Below are 25278 nucleotides of genomic sequence, written 5' to 3' on the forward strand. Positions count from 1 at the left end.
TTTTTTTTTTTTTTTTTTTTTGCTTTTAGTTTAGGGGAGGCTATTTTCTTTTCTTTATAGGTGTAGCTGTCTAAGAATGAATTCTGCCTCCTCCCCACAGTTCACAGATGTGTGACTGTCCTCCGTGTGTGCCTTTTTGGTCTTCTCCTATCTTAATGTGTTTTATTTTGTTTTGTCTCCATGTCCTGTCCCCACCCATCCCTGGCCTGTGTGTCCCAGCCGACACAAGAGCGTGGGGCTAGCCAGCCGTCCTGCTGCCTGCCAGAGCAGGGCCGCCCTGCTCCCACCCCCCAGTGGAAACAGGTAAAGGAACTGCTGGGAGCCAGGATGGGTGCTGCGTCCCCGCCTTCCCCACCCCCCACCCCCTTCTGAGCAGACAGTGCTCGGGAATCCATCCTTGCTCACTGTGGCAGGAAGTCTCTGTGCTCATTCAAGTAGCAACTCTGGGAAAACATTTACAGACAGTACTGATTTGATCCCATGATTTGTTTAACTCCTGGGGATTTGAGCAACTAGTTAAAAGGACAGACTGTTAATTTGGTTTGAAACTAACCAAAGCCATGTGGTAGGTTGTCTGGGTGCCCTCTCCCTGGGGTTTTGCTGCTGTGGCATTTGTCTCAGGTCAACCTTTTGCTAGCATGTTTCCTCATGACCATGGAGGGGAGAGTCCTGGCTTTGTCAGGTCTGAGCAATGGGACAGCAGAGCCTTTCGGTTGAATACGAAGATGTCCAAGAAAATAGTCTTGAACTAGGATTTGCTTGTTTTCTTCAGACCCTGAGCGGAGGGTGTTCATGGATAAATGTCCAGTACCCTTTTGGAAATTTTCACTAAAACCTTTGCAGGATCTCCTGGAAAACTGCTTATCCTAAGTAATACCAAAGGGGCAGGTAACAACAGCACCTGGTTTATGATGGGAAAACTTGTCAAAGTGATTTGAAGCCTCTACTGTATTTTCTGCCTTGTCACAGTCAAACAAGTTCCTGCTCTAGGGAGTGGAATCTGGACTGGCTGTCTGCTAGTGTGGTATCATCTGGGACTAGTAAGATGCTGAGCATCTTCCATAATTGGCCTCATCAGCCTCCTGTGACATCTGTTGCTGGGAGGTGCCAGGAAGTGGTGACTGAGGTTTTTTTAAAATTACATTTAAAGACCAGTTGAGTTAGCTCATGCCTGTAATCCCAGCACTTTGGGAGGCCGAGGCAAGGGGATCACTTGAACCCAGGAGTTCGCGACCAGCCTGGGCAACATAGCGAGACCATGTCTCTACAAAAAGTCAAAAAACAAAATGAGCCAAGAGTGATGATGCATGCCTATAGTCCCAGCCACGCAGGAGGCTGAGGCAGAAGGATCACCTGAGCCCAGAAGATCGAGGCTACGGACAGCCGTGATTGCACTACTGCTCTCTAGCCTGGGCAACACAGTGAGGCCTCCAACTTAAACATAAATAATTAAATAGCATTCGGGGGAAAAATTTTTTTCTAACCATTCCTTTAATAATATGCTACTATTAAAGGCAAGGCCCATGGGGGTATAATGGGTATAATGTCCAGACTCACAGCAGAAGCTACTTTCACCCTCTCTCTGTTTGGGGAAGTCTTCTGGAAAATAGTCATTGGAAGTTTACTTGTATTTTTATTTTCTCACCATTTGCCTTGAAGTCTAGGTGGAAAGTGTGATTTGAAAGGTAATCTTTAGTTGAGGATTTGTTCAAGGGGAAAGTGAACTCTAAACTAGATTCCAGAACCTCTTGTGACATTCTTAACGGCCACCTGAGCTAGGAAGAGCAGAGGGGAAGGGGAAAGAGCGATGCACACAGCAGGTAAACAGAGGCTCCTGGCGGGCCACACTCCTGGAGCGCCTCGGAGTGGGCTTGTCGGGAAGCCTCTGCCTGAGGAGCCCACCCAGGGTGAGGCCTTGGTCCTGGTGGCACCTGACACTTCAGCTCGTGTGTGATTGAGCTGTATGGAGTTCTGGGAGCTGGGTGCTTGTGCAACGGGCTGTGTTCTGGCAGCCCCAGCCGTGTGCTGCATTCTCCCTGGAGAAGGTAGGTCATCCCAGCTGGCGCAGCTCGTCACCTGGATGATTCTGGTCACAGTCAGTGGAGCAGATGACTGTCAGGCTCCATGGGGTAGTCAAACGTAGGCTCTTCGTCTCCAAAAAGGGTGCCAGAGTTGCCAGAGTCTCTGGGTAGGTGGATATAAGACTTGATAAGGTGAGAAACCGTGAGCGGCGAGACTCCTGTTGGGCTCTTAGGTGCCTTGGGTGAGTAGAGTTGGGAATGAAATTTCCAGACTGCAGGGAGATAGTAGCACTGTGAACCATAACTCACAGTTCTCATCGTGAAATGTGTAATACTCACGATGAATTTTTTTCTCACCGCGAAGTCACAAGTCTTGGCTTTCTAAATTTATCTCCTGAAAGAGAGTTGGGAAAAAATGCGGACGCGACAGAAACCTGGGATAGAGACACTCCAGGGGTGCCTGGGTCCCGCCCCCACCTCTGACGCCCCCTGATGGCTGGCTCTCCGCGTCTCCCTTCAGAAAGTGGGGACCGGTGACTCACTGTGCTCTTCTCTTGGGGTGGTTCAGGCCGAGGCAGGAGGGTGTGGCAGGCATGACAGTGACAGTGGAGTTGGCACCAGGACCACTTTCAACTTAGGTCACAGTATGGAGGAAGGGAAATGAATAATAGCTCTGCCTGCCTGTGACTTCTCTTCTCTGCCTTCCTGTAAACACTGTGGCTCTTCCTCCCCCACCCTTTTGCCTTTTGATCTCAGGAACAAGTCCAGAAGGCAAACTCCACACATTAGCCAGCCTGGGTTAGGAAGTAGATTGTCAGTGAGCTGTCCTCCCAGGCCTCATGACTTCCACGGCCTTCCCTCTCTCCCAGGTATTAGCTGCTGCGTCCCATGCGGCCTTCTGGGCACACGGAGCTGAAGGTACCAGAGAGGCCTGGGAGTGATTGTTTCTCACAAACCAAGGGGCTTTCTGGATCTTAGACAGACTCACAGGAGTCTGTCTTAAGATTCAGCTGCGAGGGGACAGAATGAGGGGAAGGGCCACAGGCGTGCATATGGCATCCAGTGAGCCTGTTTCCTGTACTTTCTTGTATCTTCTTGGTAGTTTTCCAGGACCAGGGGCTGAGTGTGAGTGAGGGAACTGAGAAGCAGGCAGCAGTGCCAGCTGTTGTCTGGGGGAGGGTGCTGCTTTGATGTATTAGGTGCACATGTGACCAAGCCACTGAGGGGAGGAGTCTCTGAATCCCCTTTATGGAAATTGGCCTGTTTGCCCTTTCTCTCTACTTCTAATCAAGCCCGTTTCATCTATCCCTCAGTGTCCCAGTACAACCCTTGGTCCCTGGCATTCAAAAAGTGCCACTCTGTGAGTTCTAACCAGCTCCATAGGTTACCTGAGCATCTGTGCTAACAGAAAGTGCGCATCCCACCTGAAGGCCTATAGGAGACCATGACAAGCCACCTGCTCCGACCGCACAGGGATTTGCTGCTGAGAATGGAGCAACAAAGAAGGGGACCTCCCAGGGCGCTCTTGGCAAATGCCCTTCAGTCCTCCCAAAACAGCCTTCGTGCAGCCGCTGTTTCAACAATGTTCTTTTTGTTTGTGTCTGTTGGTGTAAAAGCGACGGGAAAAGGATCGTTCCCGGACCTGCCCCAAAAAAGTGATCACACTCTCTCCTCCCCCTACTCCACCTCCCTGTCGGGCGCGTGGCAGCCAGCAGGTGATCCTCTCTGCATGCTCTGTGGTCCTGTCTGTGTCTTCCTGCCTGCCTTGTAGGTGACTGTTAGGGAGGCCGAATCATTATTCCTTGTTCTCAGTGATAACTGTTAGAAGAAAGTTTCCAGTCATAGGTGTTAAAAGAAAGAATGACCGTTTGTAAAAACCATTTATAGCAGAAGCAATTCCTGACCGGCCCCCAAGGTAGGGCATTATATATCACAGGTATGGGCAGCTTAATCTGGTCCCACCTCATGGGGAAACAACTGTGCTGTCACCAACTAAGAGGTGAGCTGTACTCGATATTAAAATTATGTTTAAACTATGTTTGCCACAGATCCAAAGCCCAGTAGCCTTTTCTTCTGGAACCCCATTTAAAGCAGCCCTCTTTCCCTTGCTGCCCAGTGAGGTATGGTCAAGATGGGCTTTCAGAAGCTTTTGTGGGACTTTATCACATGAGTTTGGTTCCATGTGACGCTGAGAGTCCTGCTTCTTGCCCATCCAGGTTCTTCTAACAAACCTCCTTCCCTCTCCACCCATCCACGCTTCAGGCAGATCATTCAGGAACTGCTTTACAGAGTAGCCAACCACAGACATACCCAGTGAGGACGGCAAAACACACGCTGTGGCAAGCACACGTATATAAAGTCTACTTATAGAATGGCTTTGTTGACCTTTGTGGGCTATCTCACCTGTCCTTATAAACTGTAATGCTAATTTCAAGGGCAAGATCTACAGAGAGAAGCTTTCTCAATGAACGTGGCCACTAGTAATGTGTCTGATTTTAAAGGCCCAACCTATGTCCACAGGTTTGAGAACTGAGCCATTATAAGTTAAGTAGCTGCCCTGTGCCTTGTCTCTGAACAAGATCTGACAGTCCTGAGCATTTACCATGACCCAGAAGTATTCTGAGTTATTTTCATGCAGTATCTCAATCAGTTCTCACAATTGCATCATGAGGCAGGGACCGTTGCTATCTCCGTTTTATAGAAGAGGAGACTGAGGCATAGGGTACAGATGCCAAGTAGTTTGTATGAGGTCACACAGTAAGCAAGGGAGCCCGAACTGAATCTGGGTCGTGTGAGTCTGGAGCTCCGTGCTCTGGTCTCTTCCTGCCTGCAGAGACAGTATGCTCACAGTTACTGGATACTGGATAAAAGTTGGTGTGGTGGCTCATGCCTATGATCCCAACACTTTGGGAGACTGAGGCTGGAGGATCACTTGAGTTCAGGAGTTTGAGACCAGCCTGGGCAGCATAGTGAGACCTCATTTCTACCAAAAAAATTAAAAAATCAGTCAGGTGTGGTGGTGCGCACTTGTAGTCCCAGCTACTCAGAGGGCTGAGACGGAAGAATTGCCTGAGCCCAGGAGGGTGAGGCTGCAATGTGCTGTGTTTGTGCCACTGCACTCCAGCCAGGGCAATAGAGTGAGACTCTGACTCAAAAAAAAGGAGTAGCCACATTGGAAGCTTTGGGTTAGTTCTTTTATTAGTACATGGCTGTTATTAATAGATGCACCCTTAGTTATCCAAAGAGTGATGAGAGTGGTTGTCCCTGTCCCCGTGACTGCTGTATTGGTGGCATCCTCAGATCAGTAAGCCTGTGTACCTGTCAGCGAATTTCCATCCCACTTACATACATATTCCTTTCTATTCACTGAGATGCCGCCAGGCTTGTCCTCTTCTCTCTTTAATAAAATATACTTTGGTCCCATGTTCCCATTCAGGGACCACTCCCCACCCTGGCGTTTCCTTGGCTATTGTAATTGTCATTTACCCTAGTCAGTTTCCATTTCACCACCTTCCCTTTCTAATGTCTTGCTGTGGAAAGCGTCACCCTTTTAACCTGCCTTCCTTCTAAACCTTCCGTTTAATGCCTCTGATCATGTGCCACTGTGTGAAAGAAATACGTTTGTTTCACCTTCATACTAACTGCAGTCCTCTGTTGATCTATGTAGCTGGTCTTCCCGAAGGCCAGGCGGGCAGACTGGCTGTGCAGAGCGTTGCCCTTGGGTCATGGGATTTGATATAGATGGGATTATGGCTACTCGGGGCGGGGATCGGTAGGGGGCAGGGGATGTGTATTGAACTCTGCATTTCTGCCCCAGAATGTCCCACTGTCACCGAGTAGGTCCACATAGAGCATTTGGATGGAGCTCAAGTTTCTACTTTGTTGCCAACAGACATACAGGGATCTTGATGCTGACAACCGTGGCAAGCAGAGTCCCCGCCATGAGAGGGTAAAAGAGCATGGTCCCGTGGCATGGGATGCTGGGAGCCAAACAGACGGGGCACGCTGTGGTGGTGGGGCCAAGGGAAGGGGCCGTGGGGGGTGTCCTCTCTCCCCTTGCTTCTCGCACACTCTTGTCACCTAGCTGAGAGCAAGAATTCTTTTTGCTGGCCATGTTGACCCATGCAAGCAGCACTCACCATGGAGCTTTCTTCCAGCCAGCATCAGATGGGGCGCTGATCTTGAGCGGTTGTCCTCCTGTCGAGGGCCTTAGTGGCCATGCTGCTTCTAAGACCAATCCTAGTTCCCCGATTTGTGCCAGTGACAGAACAGCCTTGGACTTCAAGCTTCTTAGGGGAAGGGTCTAGATGAGCAGATAGCACTTGGCAGTCACAGGTCTTGAGGTGGAACTAGTAAGAGAGCCAGAGCACTTACCAGGGTGGGGACTTTTCAGGGACGAGGATGAGGGAAAGGAGAGTGGCAGAAAGATAGGGGTGCATCGTGAGAAAGCAAGAAGGGAGATCACTGATTGCAACTGGCCATCGTTTAATTTGATGATTAGCAAAGACGTCTGCTTACTTTATGAAACTTTCAAAGTTTTTATTCTTACCCTTGAGATCTCCGACTGGGTCTGGCTCTGCAGCTAGAGTGAAGAATCATCTCTGGTTGCTAATCTCACAGAAGCCATTTCTTTTCATTTTACCTCCCCCTCTGCCTTTACTCTCTGAAAGAAATGCATTTATGGCCGAGCAGTAAATTGGCTTACTCCTCAGAGCCATTGGAAAGCTCCCTATAGCACCGTCTTCCTTGCCTTGTCACCAGGCTGGTGGCGGGTGCGGGGTCAGAGAGCATAGCCGGGGATGGAGCTGGGTGGTCTTTCCCTCACTGCGGCCACACGCTGCTGTACTCACCTTCTTCCTGGGGGCTGCTCTCCCACAGCACTGTGTGCCCAGCCTCTCTCCCTTTTCCCAGGCTGTAGACCTCTCAAAAAGGAAAAGGGCATCGAGCAGCGCGGTGCCCTCCATTTGGGGGAATGCACACTTCGTGAGTCACTGATTTTTAATGCAACAATGCCTAAAAGAAGAAGGGAGGGAGGTGTGTTGACTGGGAGAAATTGACAGGGAGAAACAATTTGGAGTCTAGGGCTGCAGTGCAAAGGGGAGGGTGAGGTTTTGAGCTCAGGAGGCTGCAGGTTTGCTGGGAGTTTTTTTTCTTCTTCCCTTCAGCCTGGCTCTGGATTCCTCAATGCGGGACTCCAGACTGGCTACTTTGAGGAACACTGTTGTTCTTTTCCAGGACTTACCATCCCCCTCCCACTCCATAGCCCTGCAAGTCCTCGCCCTGCTCTCTCCACCCCTTCTTCCCATTCCCTACCTCACGGCTCCCATTGACTTTGACCCTCTGCCCCACCAGGGCATGCTCATCTTTGCTCTTGCTCCCTTTGCGGTAGGGGGGCTCCTCTACAGAGCTCTTCCCTGGCTCCCCCGGGGCCTGTGAGCTCAGGGCCAGGGAGCTGGCCGCGTGTTGAGCAGTGGCTGGTGAGGCGACCATGACTGCTCCTCCCACCCTGCCAGTTGTCCACCCTGGCAGGAAACTAAGCAGCTGCTGTTTGCCAGAGCTTTTGGCTACCTCCTCTCTCTCTGGGCACCAGAGAGCTCCTCGCTACTGGAAGGCCCTCACCCCCTTTGGCTACACTCACTGTGTGCAGAGGACTTGGGGGTCGAGGCCTTTTTCTGATCCTTGCTTGGGATTCGGCCCGCTCCCTGGCAAGCAGAGCTTCTCTGAGCACTGGCAGGGGACGGAAGAGATTTCCCATTCCTGGCCTTCGTGCGAAAGGAGGGAACTTCACTGTTGATCTGCTATCTTACTGCCTGCTACTCTGAAGGCCAATGGAGTGAGGGGCGGTGAATCCCTCCATGCCCAGGAGAAATCCCAGCTCGGGCCCACGAGAGATCTGCAGAGACAAAGAGCATGTATGTGCATGAGCAGGACACCGCCTCCGCTCCACTGCCTCCCGCTGGCAGCGCTACCCACGCAGAGCAGGGCTGGTGGCAGACTACCAAGCCCGACAGGGCGAGGCTTTGCTGGGTGGCTCACAGCTACGGAGCCAGATCCCAAAGCCTATTCCACTGTAAGCTTTAGGGAAGGACAAGTTCAAAGCAAAATGCAAGCCTTGAATGAGCCACTCCTGCTCCTGGGAACTAAAAATATTTTTTCGCTACATCTGTTGTTTAGAGAAAAGTCTAGAGTGAATGGATCTGAAATCGCCAAGCTGCTTCTGTTCAAGTCAGGGTGTGACTCTTGATTTAACCTCTCCTTTGATTTTGTTTTTCTCCATCTTGTATTTTATAGCCAGAGCCTGAACCTCCTCGTCGATTTTTTGTCGACCAGTGGGAGCTTTCTGTTAGTCTCCGCTCCTCCACCCGCCCTGCCTCTCCCTCCTCCGACTCCCTCCGACAGGTAGCATGGCCGGGGACCTGACAACCGCAGCCTCCGCCCACCTCACTTTCGCAAGTGGCCTCTGCCCCCAGGGAGGTTGCGAAGTTCTTGACTTTGGCCTGTCTCTGTAGGAGGCCAGTTGTGTGTGCGTGTGTCTGTCTTGCGTGTGAGGTCTGTGGGCACACACACCAGCTACAGCGCCTGCTGGCTTTCGTTGAACTGTGTTTGGCACGTAAACTTCTGTTCATCTAAATCCACTTTGATCGTAATTCAGCCATATCAAATAATGATAAGTGTTTTTCAGTTGCTGGCTTTTTAAACTCCAGATGTCTTCATGATAGCATGTGTTCCAAAATGGGAACCATCGTGTCATTAAACCTCTCAAGTGGAGTGGTGAGCACGCAAAGATTCTGGGTGCCTCTTGACCATAATCTTTTGAGGAATGAGCCCTGCAATTGCCTTTGTGGCTCCGATCCAGCTGGAGAGGGGTCGGAGGATCTCTCTGCCTTTCTGTTTATGTTTCCTGCCCTTGAACTAGCCCCAGACGATACAGCATATGCTTGTGGTAGCAGATGCATGTGTGTGGTGTGCAGCAGTAGAAATCCAGCAATTGCTACATTTCGACTATTTTATCAGAGTGGGGCGAAGGAAACCATCTGCTTTTCATGCCAGAAACAAATAGAACTTGAGGCTTCACCTCTCTTGGAGGGATGCTTGTCAGCGTCACCACGTCACTGAAAACTGAATGTGACAAATGCCTTTGCATGCAGGCAGCCCCTGGCTGTGACTGCTGAAGTGGATGGGTTCTGGTCTAGAGAGGGGTCCTGACTAAGCACTGAGGGCCCAGGACTTGCTCAGTGTCCCGGCCTCCTGTCTGACATCCAGCCCACAGTCTGGCTTGTCTGCTGCAGAATGAAAGAAGTGCAGTCTTCTCCTCAGTGTCAGCTATTAAATTATCTGCTCAGCTCTGCCTGGAGTCTGTCTGTTCCAAACCTAAGCTACTTTAATGTCCCTAATCTAAAGAAGGTTTGCATCTAACAGCCACCTTGTTTTTCTTGACCACTAATAGGTGTAATCTGCGAAGTTAATGGACAAATGGCACCAATCCTTGGAAATCTTATTTTTTCGTTGCAAATTATAATTGATTCCTTAGTCCCAGCTGAGCCTTGACCAGGGCCAAATGAGGGTCATTTTGTCATCTGTGCTTGTTGTTCCTGTGCCTACATGGTGTTAGTTCCCCACCAGAGAACTTCTGTCTGTCCCTGCCCAGCCCAGAACATGCTGCTGCTCATACCTGTTTTTATGGTCTGGTCTAACCATATCCAAGGGCATTGTTGGCATCCCAAGGATAAAGGCTTCTGGTTGATTTCTGAGTTAGAATTACAGTCAGGGTCCCCTGACTTGGCAGGGAGCACCCTTATTCCACGAAGTTCATGAGAGGAGTGTCACGCATGCTTGGCACCATGACCTTCTCCACATGGTAGGGTGACCTGGACACAGAGTTGCTAGAAGATTTCTTCCCAGGGACAGGTCAAGGCAGGGCTGCCTAGGGCATGCAGCCTAGGTGGCTCACCATAAAAATTTGGAAGCTTTCTCTTGTTATTTCTTCAAAATTGCCAGAAAAGGGATTTGAGTTGGTTGGATTTCTTTAATCCTTTTTTACCTACAAAAGTTTTCCTTCTGGATCTCTGACTTCCCAGGACTAACTGAGCAGCTTATGTACATGACTACAGCTCGTGTTTGACATGCCCAACCCGGTCTACAAGGCTTTGTCCTTAGCACCTAGGTGAATCACTCGGGCCTCATTTGCTGTCCTCAGACCCCTGTTAAATATCAGCAGGGAAAATAGGCTGGCCAGGCTTCTTTGAGGAAAGCTCGGGAGTATTTACTACGTATGACACACATCATGGACCAAGGGTTGAGAAGGAAGAAGAAGTTGGGCGCAGTGGCTCACACCTGTCATCTCAGCACTTTGGGAGGCTGAAGCAGGAGTATCACTTGAGACTTGGGCAGCATAGTGAGACTTTGTCTTAAAAAAAAAAGAAGAAGAAAGAAGCAGATTATCACAGGTAGCACTAGAGCAAATGACATCTGTTACCCAAGTGGAGAGTCAGTTTTTGCAAGAATGAGCTTGGTTTCTTCCTAAATGAGGAAACAATTTCCCAAGCCCTCTCCCATACCTTGAAATATGTAGTCATTCTGGGCATCTTCTGTCTGATGGGAGTCCCCAGAATTGGATTGTTCCTCTTGAATGCTTGAAATTTCATCTGAGTACCAGGATGTGGGCCCTTTATCCTCTCTTTTCTCTTTGCACCTGTCCTGTCTTTCCCACCCCCCATTCCCCTGGAACTGTATATTCTGCAAAGGCGTGAAAGACCAAGTTCCCCCTAAGGAAGATCATTTCTCCTGCAGCTGATGGTCCTCCCTGTGCTGGTACCTCTGTGTGGACACTGACACGGTGTTTCCTTACCACCCAGTTTCCCTGCTTGTGAGCACTGTGTTGGCATGGTTTGCTGCTGCACCTCACACTCATTTTATACGTTTCAATTTTTTTTCCTGTCTTCTTAATGTATTTATTTTTTCCTTTCTCATTTCCCTTCATTCTGGCCATTTTATAATCTCCAACCAATAGAAGTATATAAAGATGTACACGGGCGGAGTGAGCTCATTGGCTGAGCAGATAGCCAATCAGCTTCAAAGGAAAGAGCAGCCCAAAACCCTTCTAGACAAGAAGGAACTGGTAAGACATGTCTCCAGGGCACTGTCTAGCGAGATAGCACACAGCTATGGTCAAACAAGCCTGGTTGGTTCCGAGTAGTTCAGTAGGTTATAGCCAATATATGCCATGTGATAATTTTTTTTCGAGGTTGTCTGAATTTTGATACCTGAATTTCTAGTACTGCAACAGTTGTTTTGAATGTTTTGTGGAAAAGTGATCACTCTAGAATCCGGGGGACCCGGCTATACACACACACACAGTGGGGGACCCCCCAGAAAACTGGAATTATCTTTTGGAGGGTGGCCCCTTGGAGTACACTCAGAATTTGTTTCTCTGGATCAAACCGTCAACCTAATTTTTTATCTGAGACGGTTGCCATCACGATTTGCAGAAGAGGCGTCCCAAATTGTGGCCAAAAAGTGCCTGGTTCTTCTACCATAACAACACAGCCGCCCACACCATACTGAATGTTTAGCAGTTTTTGACCAAAACAACAGCATGACCTCTGTGCCTTACCCTCCCTATTCACCTGATCTCACCCCGAGTGACTTTTGATGAGAAAAGTCCTCAGAGGGAAACGTTTTGCCAGTGTGGAAGAGGTGAAACAAAAAAGCGGCAGAAGCACTGAAAGGCATAAAAATTAATGAGCTCAAAACTGTTTTGAGCAGTGGAAAAAGCCTCTTGATGAGAGTATTACATCAAATGGAAAGTGCTTTGAAGGTGCCTGAAGTTTAGAACGAATGCACTGTTTTTTTTTTTAATCTGGAATCTCACTCTGTCACCCAGGCTGGAGTGCAGTGGCACTCTCATGGCCACTGCAGCCTCAACCTGCTGGGCTCAGGCAGTCCTTCCACCTCAGCCTTCCAAGTTGCTGGAACTACAAGTGTGTGCCATGATGCCCAGCTAATTGAGATGAGGTCTTGCCAAGTTGCCTAGGCTGGTCTCAAACCTGTGGGCTCAGGCACAGGTTTGGCCTCCCAAAGTGCTGGGATAATAACCACCCCCGGCCCACAATTTTTAATAAGTAAATTCCGGGGTTTTTTTGTTTCTCCTCATATATATGCATATATGCTACCCTCAAAACAAAATTTTGTCAAAATAATTTTGTTTGATTGTTATGAGATGCTGTAACATTGGGTCCTTCATCAGAAGCAAGTTGACTTAGGTTTTCTCTGGGATGTTGGTCAACATTGATTCAGAATCAACCTTGTACCAAGTATTCACGGGAGGCACGTAGGATGCAGTGACTGTCATGATGCCGTTGCTCTTTGGGAAAGCCAAGAGCACCATGGACTGGGGCCATTCAGTAGTGGTAGTTGGTCTCAGACAGAGTCGCTTAGGGAAGGCCAGCTTCGCTTGCGGACAGGGCTGTGCCCCTGCAGGAGGGGCACACCCTGAGCTGCTCCCCCATCCTCCCGTCCCACCCTGCCCACCCCCTGCAGGGCTCCATGAAGAAGGAGTTCCCGCAGAACCTGGGAGGCAGTGACACGTGCTACTTCTGCCAGAAGCGGGTCTACGTGATGGAGAGGCTGAGTGCTGAGGGCAAGTTCTTCCACCGAAGCTGCTTCAAGTGCGAATACTGCGCCACCACCCTGCGCCTCTCGGCCTATGCCTACGACATCGAGGACGGTGAGGCGCTTTGCTCTTCAGGCCGTACCTAGAAACTGAGCTCGGGGCCCTTGCTGCATTCCTCCATGTGTGCTTTTTTTCACGCTTCCTCTCCCTCTTTTTCACGCCTGCCCGTCCATCCCCCTCCATTCTTGGTTCATTAAATCTCTAAGATTCTCTTATAAGTATTTCCCAAAGCCATCAGGCTGTATCCCAGCATTGCTCAGTAGTAATGGTCTTGAGAATGGCATGCACTTGCCAAAATCGTTTCCCTGACTTCATAGAAGCTTGCTGGCTTTCTTTTCTTTTCTTTCCTTTTCTTTTTTTTTTTTTGAAATCAGGGTCTCACTCCGTCGCCCAGGCTGGAATACCGTGGCCAGCCTTGACCTCCTGGGCTCAAGCAATCCTCCCATCTCAGCATCCCACCACGCCCAGCTAATTTTTTGGCTTTTTTGTAGAGATGAGGTTTTGCTAGGTTGCCAAGGCTGGTCTTGAACTCTTGGGGTCAAGCTCTCCTCCTACCTCAGCCTCCCAAAGTGCTTGGATCACAGGCATGAGCCACCATGCCCAGCCCCATCTCATTTGTAAGTCTGAGACTGAAGCGGAGGGGGAAAGCTAGACCTTGGTTGAGTCATGTCCTTAGAGGGCTGATGGGGCCCCAGGAGGACCTGTGGTAGAAGAATCTAGGGGTGTTTTGGGGGCCTGCTTAGAAGTAATGATGTAGGTACTGCAGAGAACTTGCCTGACTTGCCGTTGAAGCACGTTCCGTCAGTAGCTTGCTGTGTGACTCCGGACAAGTCATTTCACCTCTCTGAGCTTCAGTTTCCTCATCTGTCAGGTGTAAACTTTAGCATTTGCCTTCCAGCCTCAGGGAATTGTTTGAGGAGTAAGTGGGATGACCTGTGTGAAAGTGCTCTGAGCAGCGTGAAGTGCTCTGGCACTCATGACAGGACTGGGGACACGTGGGTGGGCACCACTCCACTCTCGTAGCTTCAGCGAGGACCTGGCAATGGAGTCAGGGCAGCACGTGCTGGTCGCCCTTGGCCTTCAGACCAGTGCTCCCAGTGACCCCCCGGAGAGGCTGCTGTGACGCCCGGCCTGAGCGAGGTCTCTGAGCGTGGTAGAAGCTTGAGGTGAAAGGAGCACAGTGAAGAAAAGCCATTTTGTCTTTACCTTATCGAAGGGGAATCACAGGTCTGTAGAAGTCACGTTCCTGCCTACAGTTGATGACAGCAGACTGAAACCAGATGCCAGGCTCCTGGGTCCTCAGACTTTGGCTTTTGAAGATCGCTACGTTATGCCTGGCTTCCTGCCTCTCTGGCATCAGCCTTCTCACCCCGTGTCAGAGGAACTGAGAGCTCACTGCACAAGGCCTAAGTCTTATTCACTGCAGTGTTCGAGGGCTGGTGTTTGGTGGCATTTGCTGGTTTTTACAGTGGAAAGACCTGGATGGGGCAGAAGGTTGAGAATTGTGCTCAGATGGCAGATCCGGGTGAGCACAGAGGGCTGGCTGTCGTCTGGGGACCCTGCACTGAGGAGCCCGTCTCTGTTCCTACAGGATGCTGAAGGGCTTTGTGGGAAGCAGTCTTACTGACCCCAGAGTAATGAAGGGGTGCAGGTTAATAGGGAGGAAGTCGGTCATCATCAGGCAGCACGAAGTAAATCCCTTTCACTGATAGGTGGTGTCCTGACTGTGAGGAGGTCGTCATATGGAGAGGGGCACCATGCTTAGGATCTAGTCACTGGCCGTGCAGGCCCCTCTGATAGTGAGTGGACAGGCAGCTCTGTCAGAAGGAGCAGTAGAAGAGCCCAGAATGGTGAGCAGGGAAAGACTCACTCCTCGCATTCTAGCGCCTGGCCCTCTTGCTATGTTGGTAAAAAGCACTTACCCCCGGGGGGAGAACCAAGATGCCGTTTAGGTAAGAAGGTCAGTTGTCAGCTGTCAGAGCCTCTGTTCCACACTGTCCCCCACAGCTGCTCTCTGGATAGCACCTTTGATCTCCAGATGGGGTTGGCAGGCAGCCCCCAACCAACCTCGCTTAATGCTTATGTTGTGTTAGTAACCTCTTGCCACGGGGTCCGCTTGGGAGAAAAATCCCTCGAGGTCCAGCACTCATCTTTGCCACATTCTCTTGAGAAGCTTATCTTCTTTTTTTGTTTGCCAGGGTCTCACTCTCTTACCCAGGTTGGAGTGCAGTGGAGTGGTCGTAGCTCACTTGACCTCCTGGGTTCAAGTGATCCTCTTGCCTCAGCCTTCTGAGTAGCTGAGACTGCAGATGTGCACCACCATGCTCGGCTGATTTGTGTATTTTTTATTTTATAGAGGCAGAGTCTCACTATGTTGCCCAGGCTGGTCTTGAGCTCCTGGTATGAAGTGATCCTCCTTGCCTCAGCCTCCCAAAGTGCTGGGATTATAGGCGTGAGCCATGGCACCTGGTGGAACTTCCATCCTGATGGAGATGTTGAGACCAGTGCACATGAAGCAATAGCGGACAACACAAGAGTGTGTGATTACTCAGCCAACAGTCTAGGTTGTGACTTTGTAGAAGTTCAGAGGAGGAAGCCATCAATGAAGCTCAAGAACAGTCTGGAATGACCTACCTGCCTTTAGCCTAGACTGAGAGAGAGATGTGTCCAGTGGATACACAGAGGGAGAGGTGGCGTACCAGGCGAGAAGAGAGCAGATCAGACTGGAACCACCATGAGTTTGGGTGGAATGAGACCAGCCTGGTGGAGTGCATTCTTCTTGACACTGAGGCAGGGGGGACAGTGTGTCTAAACCTGCTCCCCTGATTTTAACCCAGGTGAATTTTTCATCAGCCGAATCCCCGCCACACAGCTCCTCTTCATCTGTCGGAGGACAAGTGAACCAGAGACAAGAGGGGAGGCTTAGGGGAAATGAAGTTTGAGCCTGCTCTTCATCCACGTTACTGAGCGACTCAGATTCTGAATAAAGAGCCTCAGAAAAGGCAAGGCCAGGCCAGGGAGGTTGTGGTGGAAGGAAGTAACCCAGGCCCTTGGACGCACATCACACCCACCTCATCCTCACAACAGCCCTATAAGGAAGCCATTGTTATTAGTGTGATCTCAGAAGTCAAGGAAGCCGAATTCAGAGAAATTATAGCTCGCTTGTCCAAGTTCAGATAGCTAGTAGGTGCTGGTTTGCACTGAGTGACCTCTGAGATCCACGTCAGGTCAGAGATCAGGGCTAGCGGTTCTAGGCCTGTTGCCAGCTCCACACTGGTGGATTGCGAATCCTACTTCAAGGTACATCTGTGTTTTAGCCTTGTTACTGTTTGGTCTTCCCTTCAGTCCTTTCTAGAGGATGCAGTGTGCTCAAACACAGAGCTGCTCTTTCTTCCACCAAACACTAGCTCACTTATGATCACTGCCAGCTTTTAAGACAAGGTCTCTAAATTAGACAGCACATCAGGCCCTTCCTGTCATCTTAAGGAGAGAAAGTCCACACTACCTGCCAAGGGCGTCTGCGCAGGGTTGTCCTCGGCAGTGATAAGCCTGAAATAGTCTTCATCCCTGCTGGCACCACCCAAGCCAGCCACTGCTTCTTCTGCCCAGACCACCAGTCTCCTTCCCACTGACCCATTGACCTCCTCAGTCTATTTCCACAGAGCAACCCCAGACAGAGATCTTAAAAGGTGTAACTCAGATCTTGGCTGGACATGGTGCCTCACACTTGGGAGGCCGAGGCAGGAGGATCGCTTGGACCCAGGAGTTTGAGACCAGCCTGGGCAACACAGCGAGACCTCATCTCTATAAAAAATGTTAACAATAGCTGGGCATGATGGTATACGCATGTAGTCACAGCTCTTTGGGAGGCCGAGGGGAGAGGATTACCTGAGCCCTGGGAGTCAACACTGTGATCATGCCACTGCACTCCAGCCTGGGCCACCGAGTGAGACCCCCGACTCAAAAACAAAAGGTATAACTCAGATCTCGCCAGTCTGCTAGCCACTACCATGCAGAGCCGCAGTCTTATCCTAGGTGGAGAGAACATCACATGTCTACCCTTGCCGTCTCTGCTGCCAGCCGCCCCCACTCACTGCACTCTTTACACCAGTCTCTTTTCTGTACCACAAATATGACGAAGCCTCTGCTCCCTTAGGATTGTGTTCACCTGTCTCCTCTCCTAGAAGGCTCTTCTCCCATCTCTGCAGGATGAGCTGCTTGTTACTCACAGCTTCACCTGTCCCCTCCTTCATGAGGTATTCCCAACCCTCTTGGTGGGAAGCAGCCACCCAGGCATGGCAAGGCAAGGCTCAGCATGCCACCTATTTCAGTGCTCCACACAGTGCTCACTGCTGTCTGATACTCAGGCAAATTGCTGCTCCATCCAAACAGAGAACGTCTGTCTTCTTGCCTGGAGGACTCTCCGTGTTTAGATTAGTACCTGTCTATTGGTGAATGAATGAATGAATGGCCTAGTGTACGTTGGGCATACCCTGTGGCCATCTGCTTTCCTGAGTTCTCTTTTCTAATCAGTCTCGTATTTAATTGTCCAGATCCTTAATTTAGACCATTGAAAATTGGTCCCTTGACTGAGTCACCTGTGATTTGCAGTTAATTTATAACAGAAGCGTGACTGGGTTTACTGATTGAGACAGGTGTTGAGTATAGCAGCCAAAAGTGTGGGGTCTGGAGCCAGCCTCCTGGGTTCACATCCTGTCTTAGATTTACTGACTATGAGACGTTTTGGGCAGGTGCCCTAGCCTTTCTGTGCCTCAACAGGAAAAAGTTGGGTGACAGTGGTACCTGTCTCATTGAGTTGTTGGAGGATTAAATGAGTTGATAGATGTAAAGCAGTTATTTCTCTAGAAGAATACCTTAGAAAAAAGTGGAGAAGGCCAGACTCGGTGGCTTAGCCTGTAATCCCGCGCTTTGGGAGTCCGAGGTGAGTGGATTGCGTGAGCCCGCGGGTTCGAGACCCGCCTGGGCAACTTGGCGAGACTTCATCTCTACAATAAAATCAAAAAATTAACCGGGCGTGGTAGCGCGCGCCTGTAGTTCCAGCTATTTGGAAGGCTGAGGCAGAAGGATCACCGGAGCCCAGCAGGTTGAGGCTGCGGTGGCTGGGAGCGGCCACTGCACTCCAGCCTGGGCAACAGCATGAGACTCCAGCTGAAAAAAAAAAGAAAGAAAAAAGCGAAGAAAAAAGATATAAAGCAGATAAAAATCATATCTGGCACGTGGTAAACATTAAATAAAAGTAAGCTTTTTTGGCTGAGTGCAGTGGCTAACGCCTGTAATCCCAACACTTTGGGAGGCCAAGGCAAAAGGATTGCCTGAGCCCGGAGGTTCGAGATCAACCTGGGCAACTTGGTGAGACCTTGTCTCTACGATAATTTAAAAAAAAAAAATTAGCCAGGCATGGTGACGTGTGCCTGTAGTTCCAGGTACTTGAAAGGTTGAGGCGGAAGGATCACCTGAGCCAGCAGGTAGAGGCTGTGGTGGCTGTGAGCATGCCACTGTACTCCAGCCTGGATGACAGAGTGAAACACTAAACCTTCCCTCCCCGCAAAAATAATAATAAGCTTTTTAATTTTTCATTTTAGAAAGCAAACGGTGCGATCAAGTTGAGTTTGGGGATGAGTGTGAGGAGATACATACACCATATGACCTGGGACACCCTGTTTAGTAATCTCAACCTATGAGATTATCTTTTCTATTTGAGGAAATAATATTCCAAAAGGCTAGATGGTCACACTACTGTTGAGTGGTTGAGATCATAACTGAACTGAGATCTGGTTTAGTGCTCTGGCCCTTGCATCATACATAGCCTTCCTAGAGAAAACAATATTCTGGAACATTTTTGAAAATTACCTTTGATTATGATTGTGGAACTTGTTTATGAAACTTAAACCTCTTTCTTTATTAACGTAAGATACTAGAACAGGGTTCAGTGAAGATTAAATTTGAGTTCAACTGAGTTGTGTTTTGTTTTCTTTTTGAGTCAGAGTCTCACTCTGTCTCCGAGGCTGGAGAGCAGTGGCATGCTCACAGCCACTGCAGCCTCGACCTGCTGGGCTCAGGCGATCCTTCCGCCTCAGCCTTCCAAGCAGCTGGAACTATAGGCGCACACCACCACACCCAGATATAACTGAATTGTATTTTAGGGTACAGGGTCTTTAGCAGAAAAAAGCAAATGAGTGTAGGAAAAAAAAGTAGAAGGAAGGAATGACAGTAATGATAGCAGTTTTAGTTTTCTGATACTGTAATAAATAAGACTCTTAGTAACAGAAGCCCAAGTCAGATGAAAGTTTAAGCATTAGATTTGTATTTTCCTTCCAGAGTGCAGTCTTCAAAGAAGGGCTGCCCTTTGTCCCTCACATCATGACAGTCCCCCAGAGTGACTCTGGTTAACCTGCCTTTATTCATATGCCGTTCCCTAAAGCACCCCATCCTGGACTGAGGTGGCGGTAGGGCCTGGGTCCCACATGGGCGAGGGCTGGTCGTGGATCATATCAGGCTCATGGCTGATAGCCCCCCGCAGAGTCACGTGGGGGAGGGGGCAGATAGGCTGTGAGCATGCCACTGCACTCCAGCCTGGACAACAGAGTGAGACTCCGAATCCCTCGCCCCCCCAAAAAAAATATAATAATAAGCTTTTGAATTTTTCATTTAGAAAACAAACTGCAACCAAGTTGAGTTTGGGAATGGGTGTGAGGAGATACATACACCATACGACACAAACAGACCCAAAAAAGTAGTATGTAGCCGGGCTCGGTGGCTCAGCCTGTAATCCCGCGCCTTTGGGAGGCTGAGGTGAGGGGTTTGCCAGATCCCGCGGGTTCGAGACCTGCCTGGGCAGCGAGACCTCATCTCTACAATAAATCAAAAAATTAGCCGGGCATGGTAGCGCACGCCTGTAGTTCCAGCTACTTGGAAGCCTGAGGCGGAAGGATCGCTGGAGCCCAGCAGGTGAGGCTGTGGTGGCCGGGAGCGGCCACTGCACTTCAGTCTGGGCGACAGAGAGAGACTCCGACTCAAAAAAAAAAAAAAAATAGTATGTGATCCAAATACTAATATATCCTATTTTATTGGTGACCAAAATTCACAAAAGCAGAGTGGCTTATTACAGATTGTGAAAGGAAATTGTGGCCAAGCTGAAAGTGACAGCCCATGACTCAGCTCCTCTTGTAGAGACACAGGCAGTGAGACTGATGGTCCTTTGGCTGTCAGGTGTTCCTGATGACAGATGTACTGCCTGCGAGTCCTGGTTAAGTGTCAGTAGCTAGTGCAACATTCTACTTGTGAAAACAGATTGTATATGATGAATATCCTTTAAGACCTATGGAACTCCGTCACCTTTCTTTCTAACTGATTTATTCAACACAGGATGGGAAGTGCAGTTAAGAGAAAAGCGAGGAAGTTACTTTAAAGAAAAAGAAAGATGGGCAAGATGGAAAAGATGTAATCAAATCACTGGGTAAAGGGGCAAGAGGAAACATGCCATCTCGTCTTTCTTTTCTTTTCTTTTCTTTTCGAGTTGGAGTCTCACTCTGTCACCCAGGCTGGAGGGCAGTGGCACATTCATGGCTGCCTCAGCCATGACCTGCTGGGCTCAGGTGATCTTCTGCCTCTGCTTTCCAAGTAGCTGGAACTATAGGCATGTGCCACCACGCCTGGCTAATTTTTTTATTTATTGTAGAAATGAGGTCTTACCAAGTTGCCCAGGCTGGTCTTGAACCCCTGAACTCAGGCAATCCTCTCGCCTCCTAACTTGCTGGAATTATAGGCGTGAGCCACTGTGCCTGGCTCATCTTTCTTTCTTTTTTTTTTTTTTTTGAGTTGAAGTCTTACTCTGTCGCCCAGATTGGGGTGCAGTGGCCGCTCCCGGCCACTGCAGCCTTGACCCACTGGGTGCCGGCAATCCTTCCACCTCAGCCTTCCAAGTAGCTGGAATTACAGGCACGCGCTACCACGCCCGGCTGATTTTTTTGCTTTATTGTAGAGACGAGGTCTCGCCAACTTGCCCAGGCGGGTCTCGAACCTGTTTTGTTTTTTTGTTTTTTATTTTTAAATCAGGGTCTCATTCTGTTGTCCAGGCTGGAGTCCAATGGCATACTCATGGCCACCACAACCTCAGCCTGCTGGGCTCAGGTGATCCTTCCAAGTAGCTGGAACCACAGGCACGCACCACCATGTCCAGCTAATTTTTTTTTTTGATTGTAGAGATGATGTCTCGCCAAGTTGCCCAGGCTGGTCTTGAACCCTGTGCTCAGGCAATCCTCTCGCCTCATCCTCCCAAAGTCCTGAGATTACAGCTTGAGCCACCGCACCTGGCTCTTTATTTTCTTTAAGTTTAACTTTGATACCAGGAAAGCTCATTTGTGTAAGGAGCAGTCTACAAATGAGAAGGGTGAAATGGGATTACTCCCGTTCAACAGTTTCTATAACACGGTCTGTGTCATTTGATGTTCATTAGCATTAGCTCTTTAAGTGTGAGGAAAGAAAGAGAGAAAGTAAGTTAATTCCACCAGTGTCATGGGAAAAGCAGAGGTCAGTGTCATGCAGACTTTTTTGACCATACCCCCAGTAGCGAAGACTGGGGACTTACATTAGGACCCAGGACACGCATGTGCACATAGCTGAAAGTTCTAAGAAGTGATATTTAGCTCTTATGCCACAGCGCACTCTGGATCTTATTCTGTCCCATACTACTCAGAGTCCTTCACAGGATTGTTTGTTGTTTTGTGTGGTTGTTTGTGCAGATCCTGACCCTCTAAAGGGTCATAACCTGCAGTTGGCCCAGCGCTGGCTCGTGGGTGGGGGAAGAGGGGTGTGTGAGTGCAGGAGTGGGAAGCAGCAGAGGTGGGCCTGTGGAGTCGGATGCCCAGTGATGTCTCACCCCTGCAGCCTCCACGCCCCCACCCTGCACTTGTATTCATTCTTGGTTTCCCCAGAAATGCTATTCCCAGCTTTTCATGTGACCATATCTTTGTTCCTCACACACTGCCACTTTGTCTGCTGGCCCCCGCCAAGCCAGCCTCACTTCTTTGCTCTGGGCACTGATTGGATGATGGCTCAATGGCCCTCACATTCCCAAAGGAAAAGAGCCCCCTCAGGCAAGGGCAGAGGAGGGCTGGAATCAGTTTCCGGGTAGGGACTGGCCTCCCTGGAAGAAACTGGGGCCAGGGACAGATGGCCTTCCGTGACCGGAGGGGATGGAGAGGAGGGGCTGAGACCAGGGAGGCGAGTTCAGGGTCAGGCTCTGGCTCACCCCCTCTTCCCCTGCTTCTTGCCGTCTGCAGGTAAATTCTACTGTAAGCCACACTACTGTTACCGACTTTCTGGCTACGCACAAAGGAAGCGACCGGCCGTGGCTCCTCTGTCTGGAAAGGTAATGGTGGCTGTTCCGTAAGTGGGGAGATGCCACGGGCCCGTGGGTGGGGAGGGCCGCAAACCCGCCTGCTGTCCCGTGTGGGGAGGGCACCAGCTTTTCAAGCGTGATCTAGTGTTGCGCCTCGCTGAAGGAAGGGCCCACCTCCCCCAGAGTCCGGTCTCAGAGGTTAGGCAACCCCTCCCTGGTGCTCACTGTGTAGATCCCAGATGCCTTCCTTCGTAAATAAGCATCTTTCAGAGAGGAGGACACCTTGCTGCTGAGGGTGACTGCCCACTCGTTTCTCACATAATTAGAGCTCTCATCCAGAAAGGCAGGGGCGGGTGGGGGGCCCCTCCCTGTTCCCCAGCAGCCCCGCCCATCCTCGCCCCACACTCGGAGCAGGAACTGGCCTGAAGGTAACTGCTCTGCCTGCCGGTTCCTTGAATCACCTTACTCTGTGAGTTACTTCTCTAAGAACATTTTTCCCACTTTTTTTGTTGTTTTTAATGAGAGACTCTTCCACCTGTCTTTGTCAAGGTGAACCCAGTAATCTCCTCAGCACACGGCTCTCACTTGTCTGCACACAGGCTAATAATTATAGTCTGTGGGAGGCTGCTGGTGACTGCAAGAGGACTTGAAGGAAGTGGCCTATTTAGGGGGATGTAAACTTTGACTCCTGGTGACTTCCATGTGAATTACATCCGGTTTTCTTAAAGAAAGACTTACTATGTGAAGCACGCAGCTCAGGGTTGCCTGGTGAGGTCAGCAGAAGCAAACCAGCTGGTGAGACCATCAGTGCCTCATGAGGTTTGAGTGGATCAGTCGGTCACTCTTTTTTTCCTGTGGGCTTTCCTAGGAGGCCAAGGGACCCCTGCAGGATGGCCCCACTGCAGACGCAAATGGACGGGCCAGCGCCGTGGCCAGCTCGGCTGAGAGAACCCCAGGTAGCCTCACTTCCTTGTTTGGCTGGGTGGCGCGTCACTCCCTCGGCCTCTGTGACAAGGCCAAGGGGATGAGCCAGCACCTCCAAAGCAACATTTCTTCAATCGGGCACCAAGTGGCCCAAAACCCTTTGGACTCCTTTTTCATGTGCCAGCTGCTCGCGTTCGGGGTCCCCTTTCTGTATGGCCTGTCGGAGGTGCTGGTGCAGATCGGAGGGGAGTTCCACTGGCAGACCGTGAGCCAGTGAGGGCGCTGTCTGAGGCGGCAGAGGCCATGGTACTGTCCCGTAGCCCCACCCACACCCATCACACACGTCGGGCGGGAGGTCCAGGTCCTGTGTGGGTACACAGGAGCTCAGAACAGCTGCTCCTGCCACTGACCCACCGACAATCCCGAGTTGCCAGGCCTTCTGTGACAGCATGGCGCTGTGATGACTGAGGTCCCGTGGTCTGGATTCGTGTTCACCTGCACTTGACGTTCTTGCGTCCTGCTCCTTGTTGAGGTGTCTGGATGAGCTGTTGCTGCTCTCTCGTGTGGCCTGCACCACCAGAGGGCATGCCCTGTCCTGACCCCTCAGGGGCATTCAAGCTTCTAGTAAGGATCAAGCCCAAATTCGTCCCACTTTCCTTACCTCTTCCTTGTGTCGGGAGTGATGATGCCATCTCTACCTCTAAACATGCTTCTTCTGGTCATAGCCGTGCAGGACAGGAAGGGCTCGTGGGCACGAGGCCTGTTGGGAATACGTTGCTCTTTTCCTTCGAATTACCTCTCCCAGTTCCACGTAAAGCTAGCCTGTGAGATGTGTCCACAGGTCCACAATCTAGTATAGTCCTGATGCCCCAAATGCAGCGCCAAATTGTCCACCACCCAGGGTCGCTGTGTAGGTGAGAGAGTGAGTCAGCAGGGCCACATATCTCTTCGTTGCACTTTACTCTTGTTCAACTATGTCTCAAGCAGCCATATACAAACCCATAGAAAAACTAAAACTTGTCAGCCAATGCCAGAAACCATGGAGGAGTTGGGAGGACAATTTCCATGATGAGAAAGGGGAAGAATTCTCCACTTGGCCTTCAGTGAGAGGTTCCCAGAGTTGCATCTTTTCCCGTCCTTACAAGCTATGTCATGTAAGCTGTGTGGTGCTCATGCTGGGAGAGGGCGAATGTGCCAGAGGGTAGGGAGTGTGCCCTGGGCGTCATGTTCTGAAGGTAGAGATACAGCAAACCCCACCAGGGCTAGGCGAACTTGACTTCTGCTGTGACATGGGCTCTTGTTATAATCTGAGGAAATTTTGCCAGTGCCCTGCAAGTGGGACCAACATTTTATAGCCACATTTAAGCCACAAATGACTTTTAAACCATCTACAATCTTGAAGACCCTTACAATCTGCCTTTCTCATGAAGTGCTGACAGCTCTTTGCAGTTGACACTCAGAGCCTGGGTGGAATCAATGGCAGAGAAAAAATAACCAAAGGAACCTAGGTAGAGACTTCAGTGTTATGCTATAGAACATGCATCTGATGAGGGGAGAGCGCTACCTTATTAGCCTGGGCCTTGTTCCAGCAGGGATGGATTTTCCCAGGAACCTGACTTTTCAGTAGAACAACTAAAAGAATGTAAACATTCTATCTGGGTATGGGGTACAGAGCAGTCTTAAAAAAAAAAAATTACTCAACAAAGATCAAATTGTTCCTGAACAAGGGGGGTTTGCTCACCTTCCCCTCTGTTCAGATTGCCGTTCTCACTGTCTAGTCGAAGGTATAATGAATTTCAGGTTTTTAGAGGTTCTGAAGAATGGAGGTTTCCTTAGAGAAGAAGGACGTTCTGCAAAGCAGGGAGAGAAGATGAGAGTGGCAGTGGGGTTAAAGAATTTAAGTCAAGAAAAGAACAGACCCCGAGGGCAGCTCAATCCCTAGGGTTCTCGATCCTGACCAGATGGTAACTTGCCTGGTATAGCACAGGGGCTTCAATATATGGTGTCGCCAAGGAGTCACAGCTGAAAGCCTTAAGGTAAATGAGGCAGGCTCTGTCCCCGCAGTTTAAGGGCCTTCTAGGCCATGGGAGGGTCAGAGAGCTTAGGGCGGGTGGGGTTTCCATAGGACGTGTCTCTGGAGCCATAAGCCTTTGGGAATTACAGCTCCGAGTCCTGTACTGGCCTCCAAGCACCAGCACTTGCCCTGTGCACTCTATTGTTAGCCATGAAAAGGGTAGAAAAGGAACAGAATTATAGGTAATGTTCCATAGTTGGCATGAAATAGGTTTCTTTTTCTCCTG

General features: G+C 50.0%; 1 protein-coding gene across 1 annotated transcript in view; it reads left to right on the plus strand.

Moving 5' to 3' along the window:
• MICAL3 (microtubule associated monooxygenase, calponin and LIM domain containing 3) overlaps window positions 1-25278 on the plus strand; it is a 128900-nt gene that overhangs the window by 24039 nt on the left and 79583 nt on the right. Inside the window, exons 16-18 of the mRNA XM_008061287.2 lie at window positions 12561-12747; window positions 21996-22084; window positions 22923-23010. Of these exons, the coding sequence (XP_008059478.2) occupies window positions 12561-12747; window positions 21996-22084; window positions 22923-23010 (364 nt within the window). The remainder of the gene's footprint in view (window positions 1-12560; window positions 12748-21995; window positions 22085-22922; window positions 23011-25278) is intronic.

Source organism: Carlito syrichta, unplaced genomic scaffold (assembly GCF_000164805.1).
Source record: "Carlito syrichta isolate Samal-C Ts95f unplaced genomic scaffold, Tarsius_syrichta-2.0.1 Scaffold305189, whole genome shotgun sequence".
NCBI classification, from domain to species: domain Eukaryota; kingdom Metazoa; phylum Chordata; class Mammalia; order Primates; family Tarsiidae; genus Carlito; species Carlito syrichta.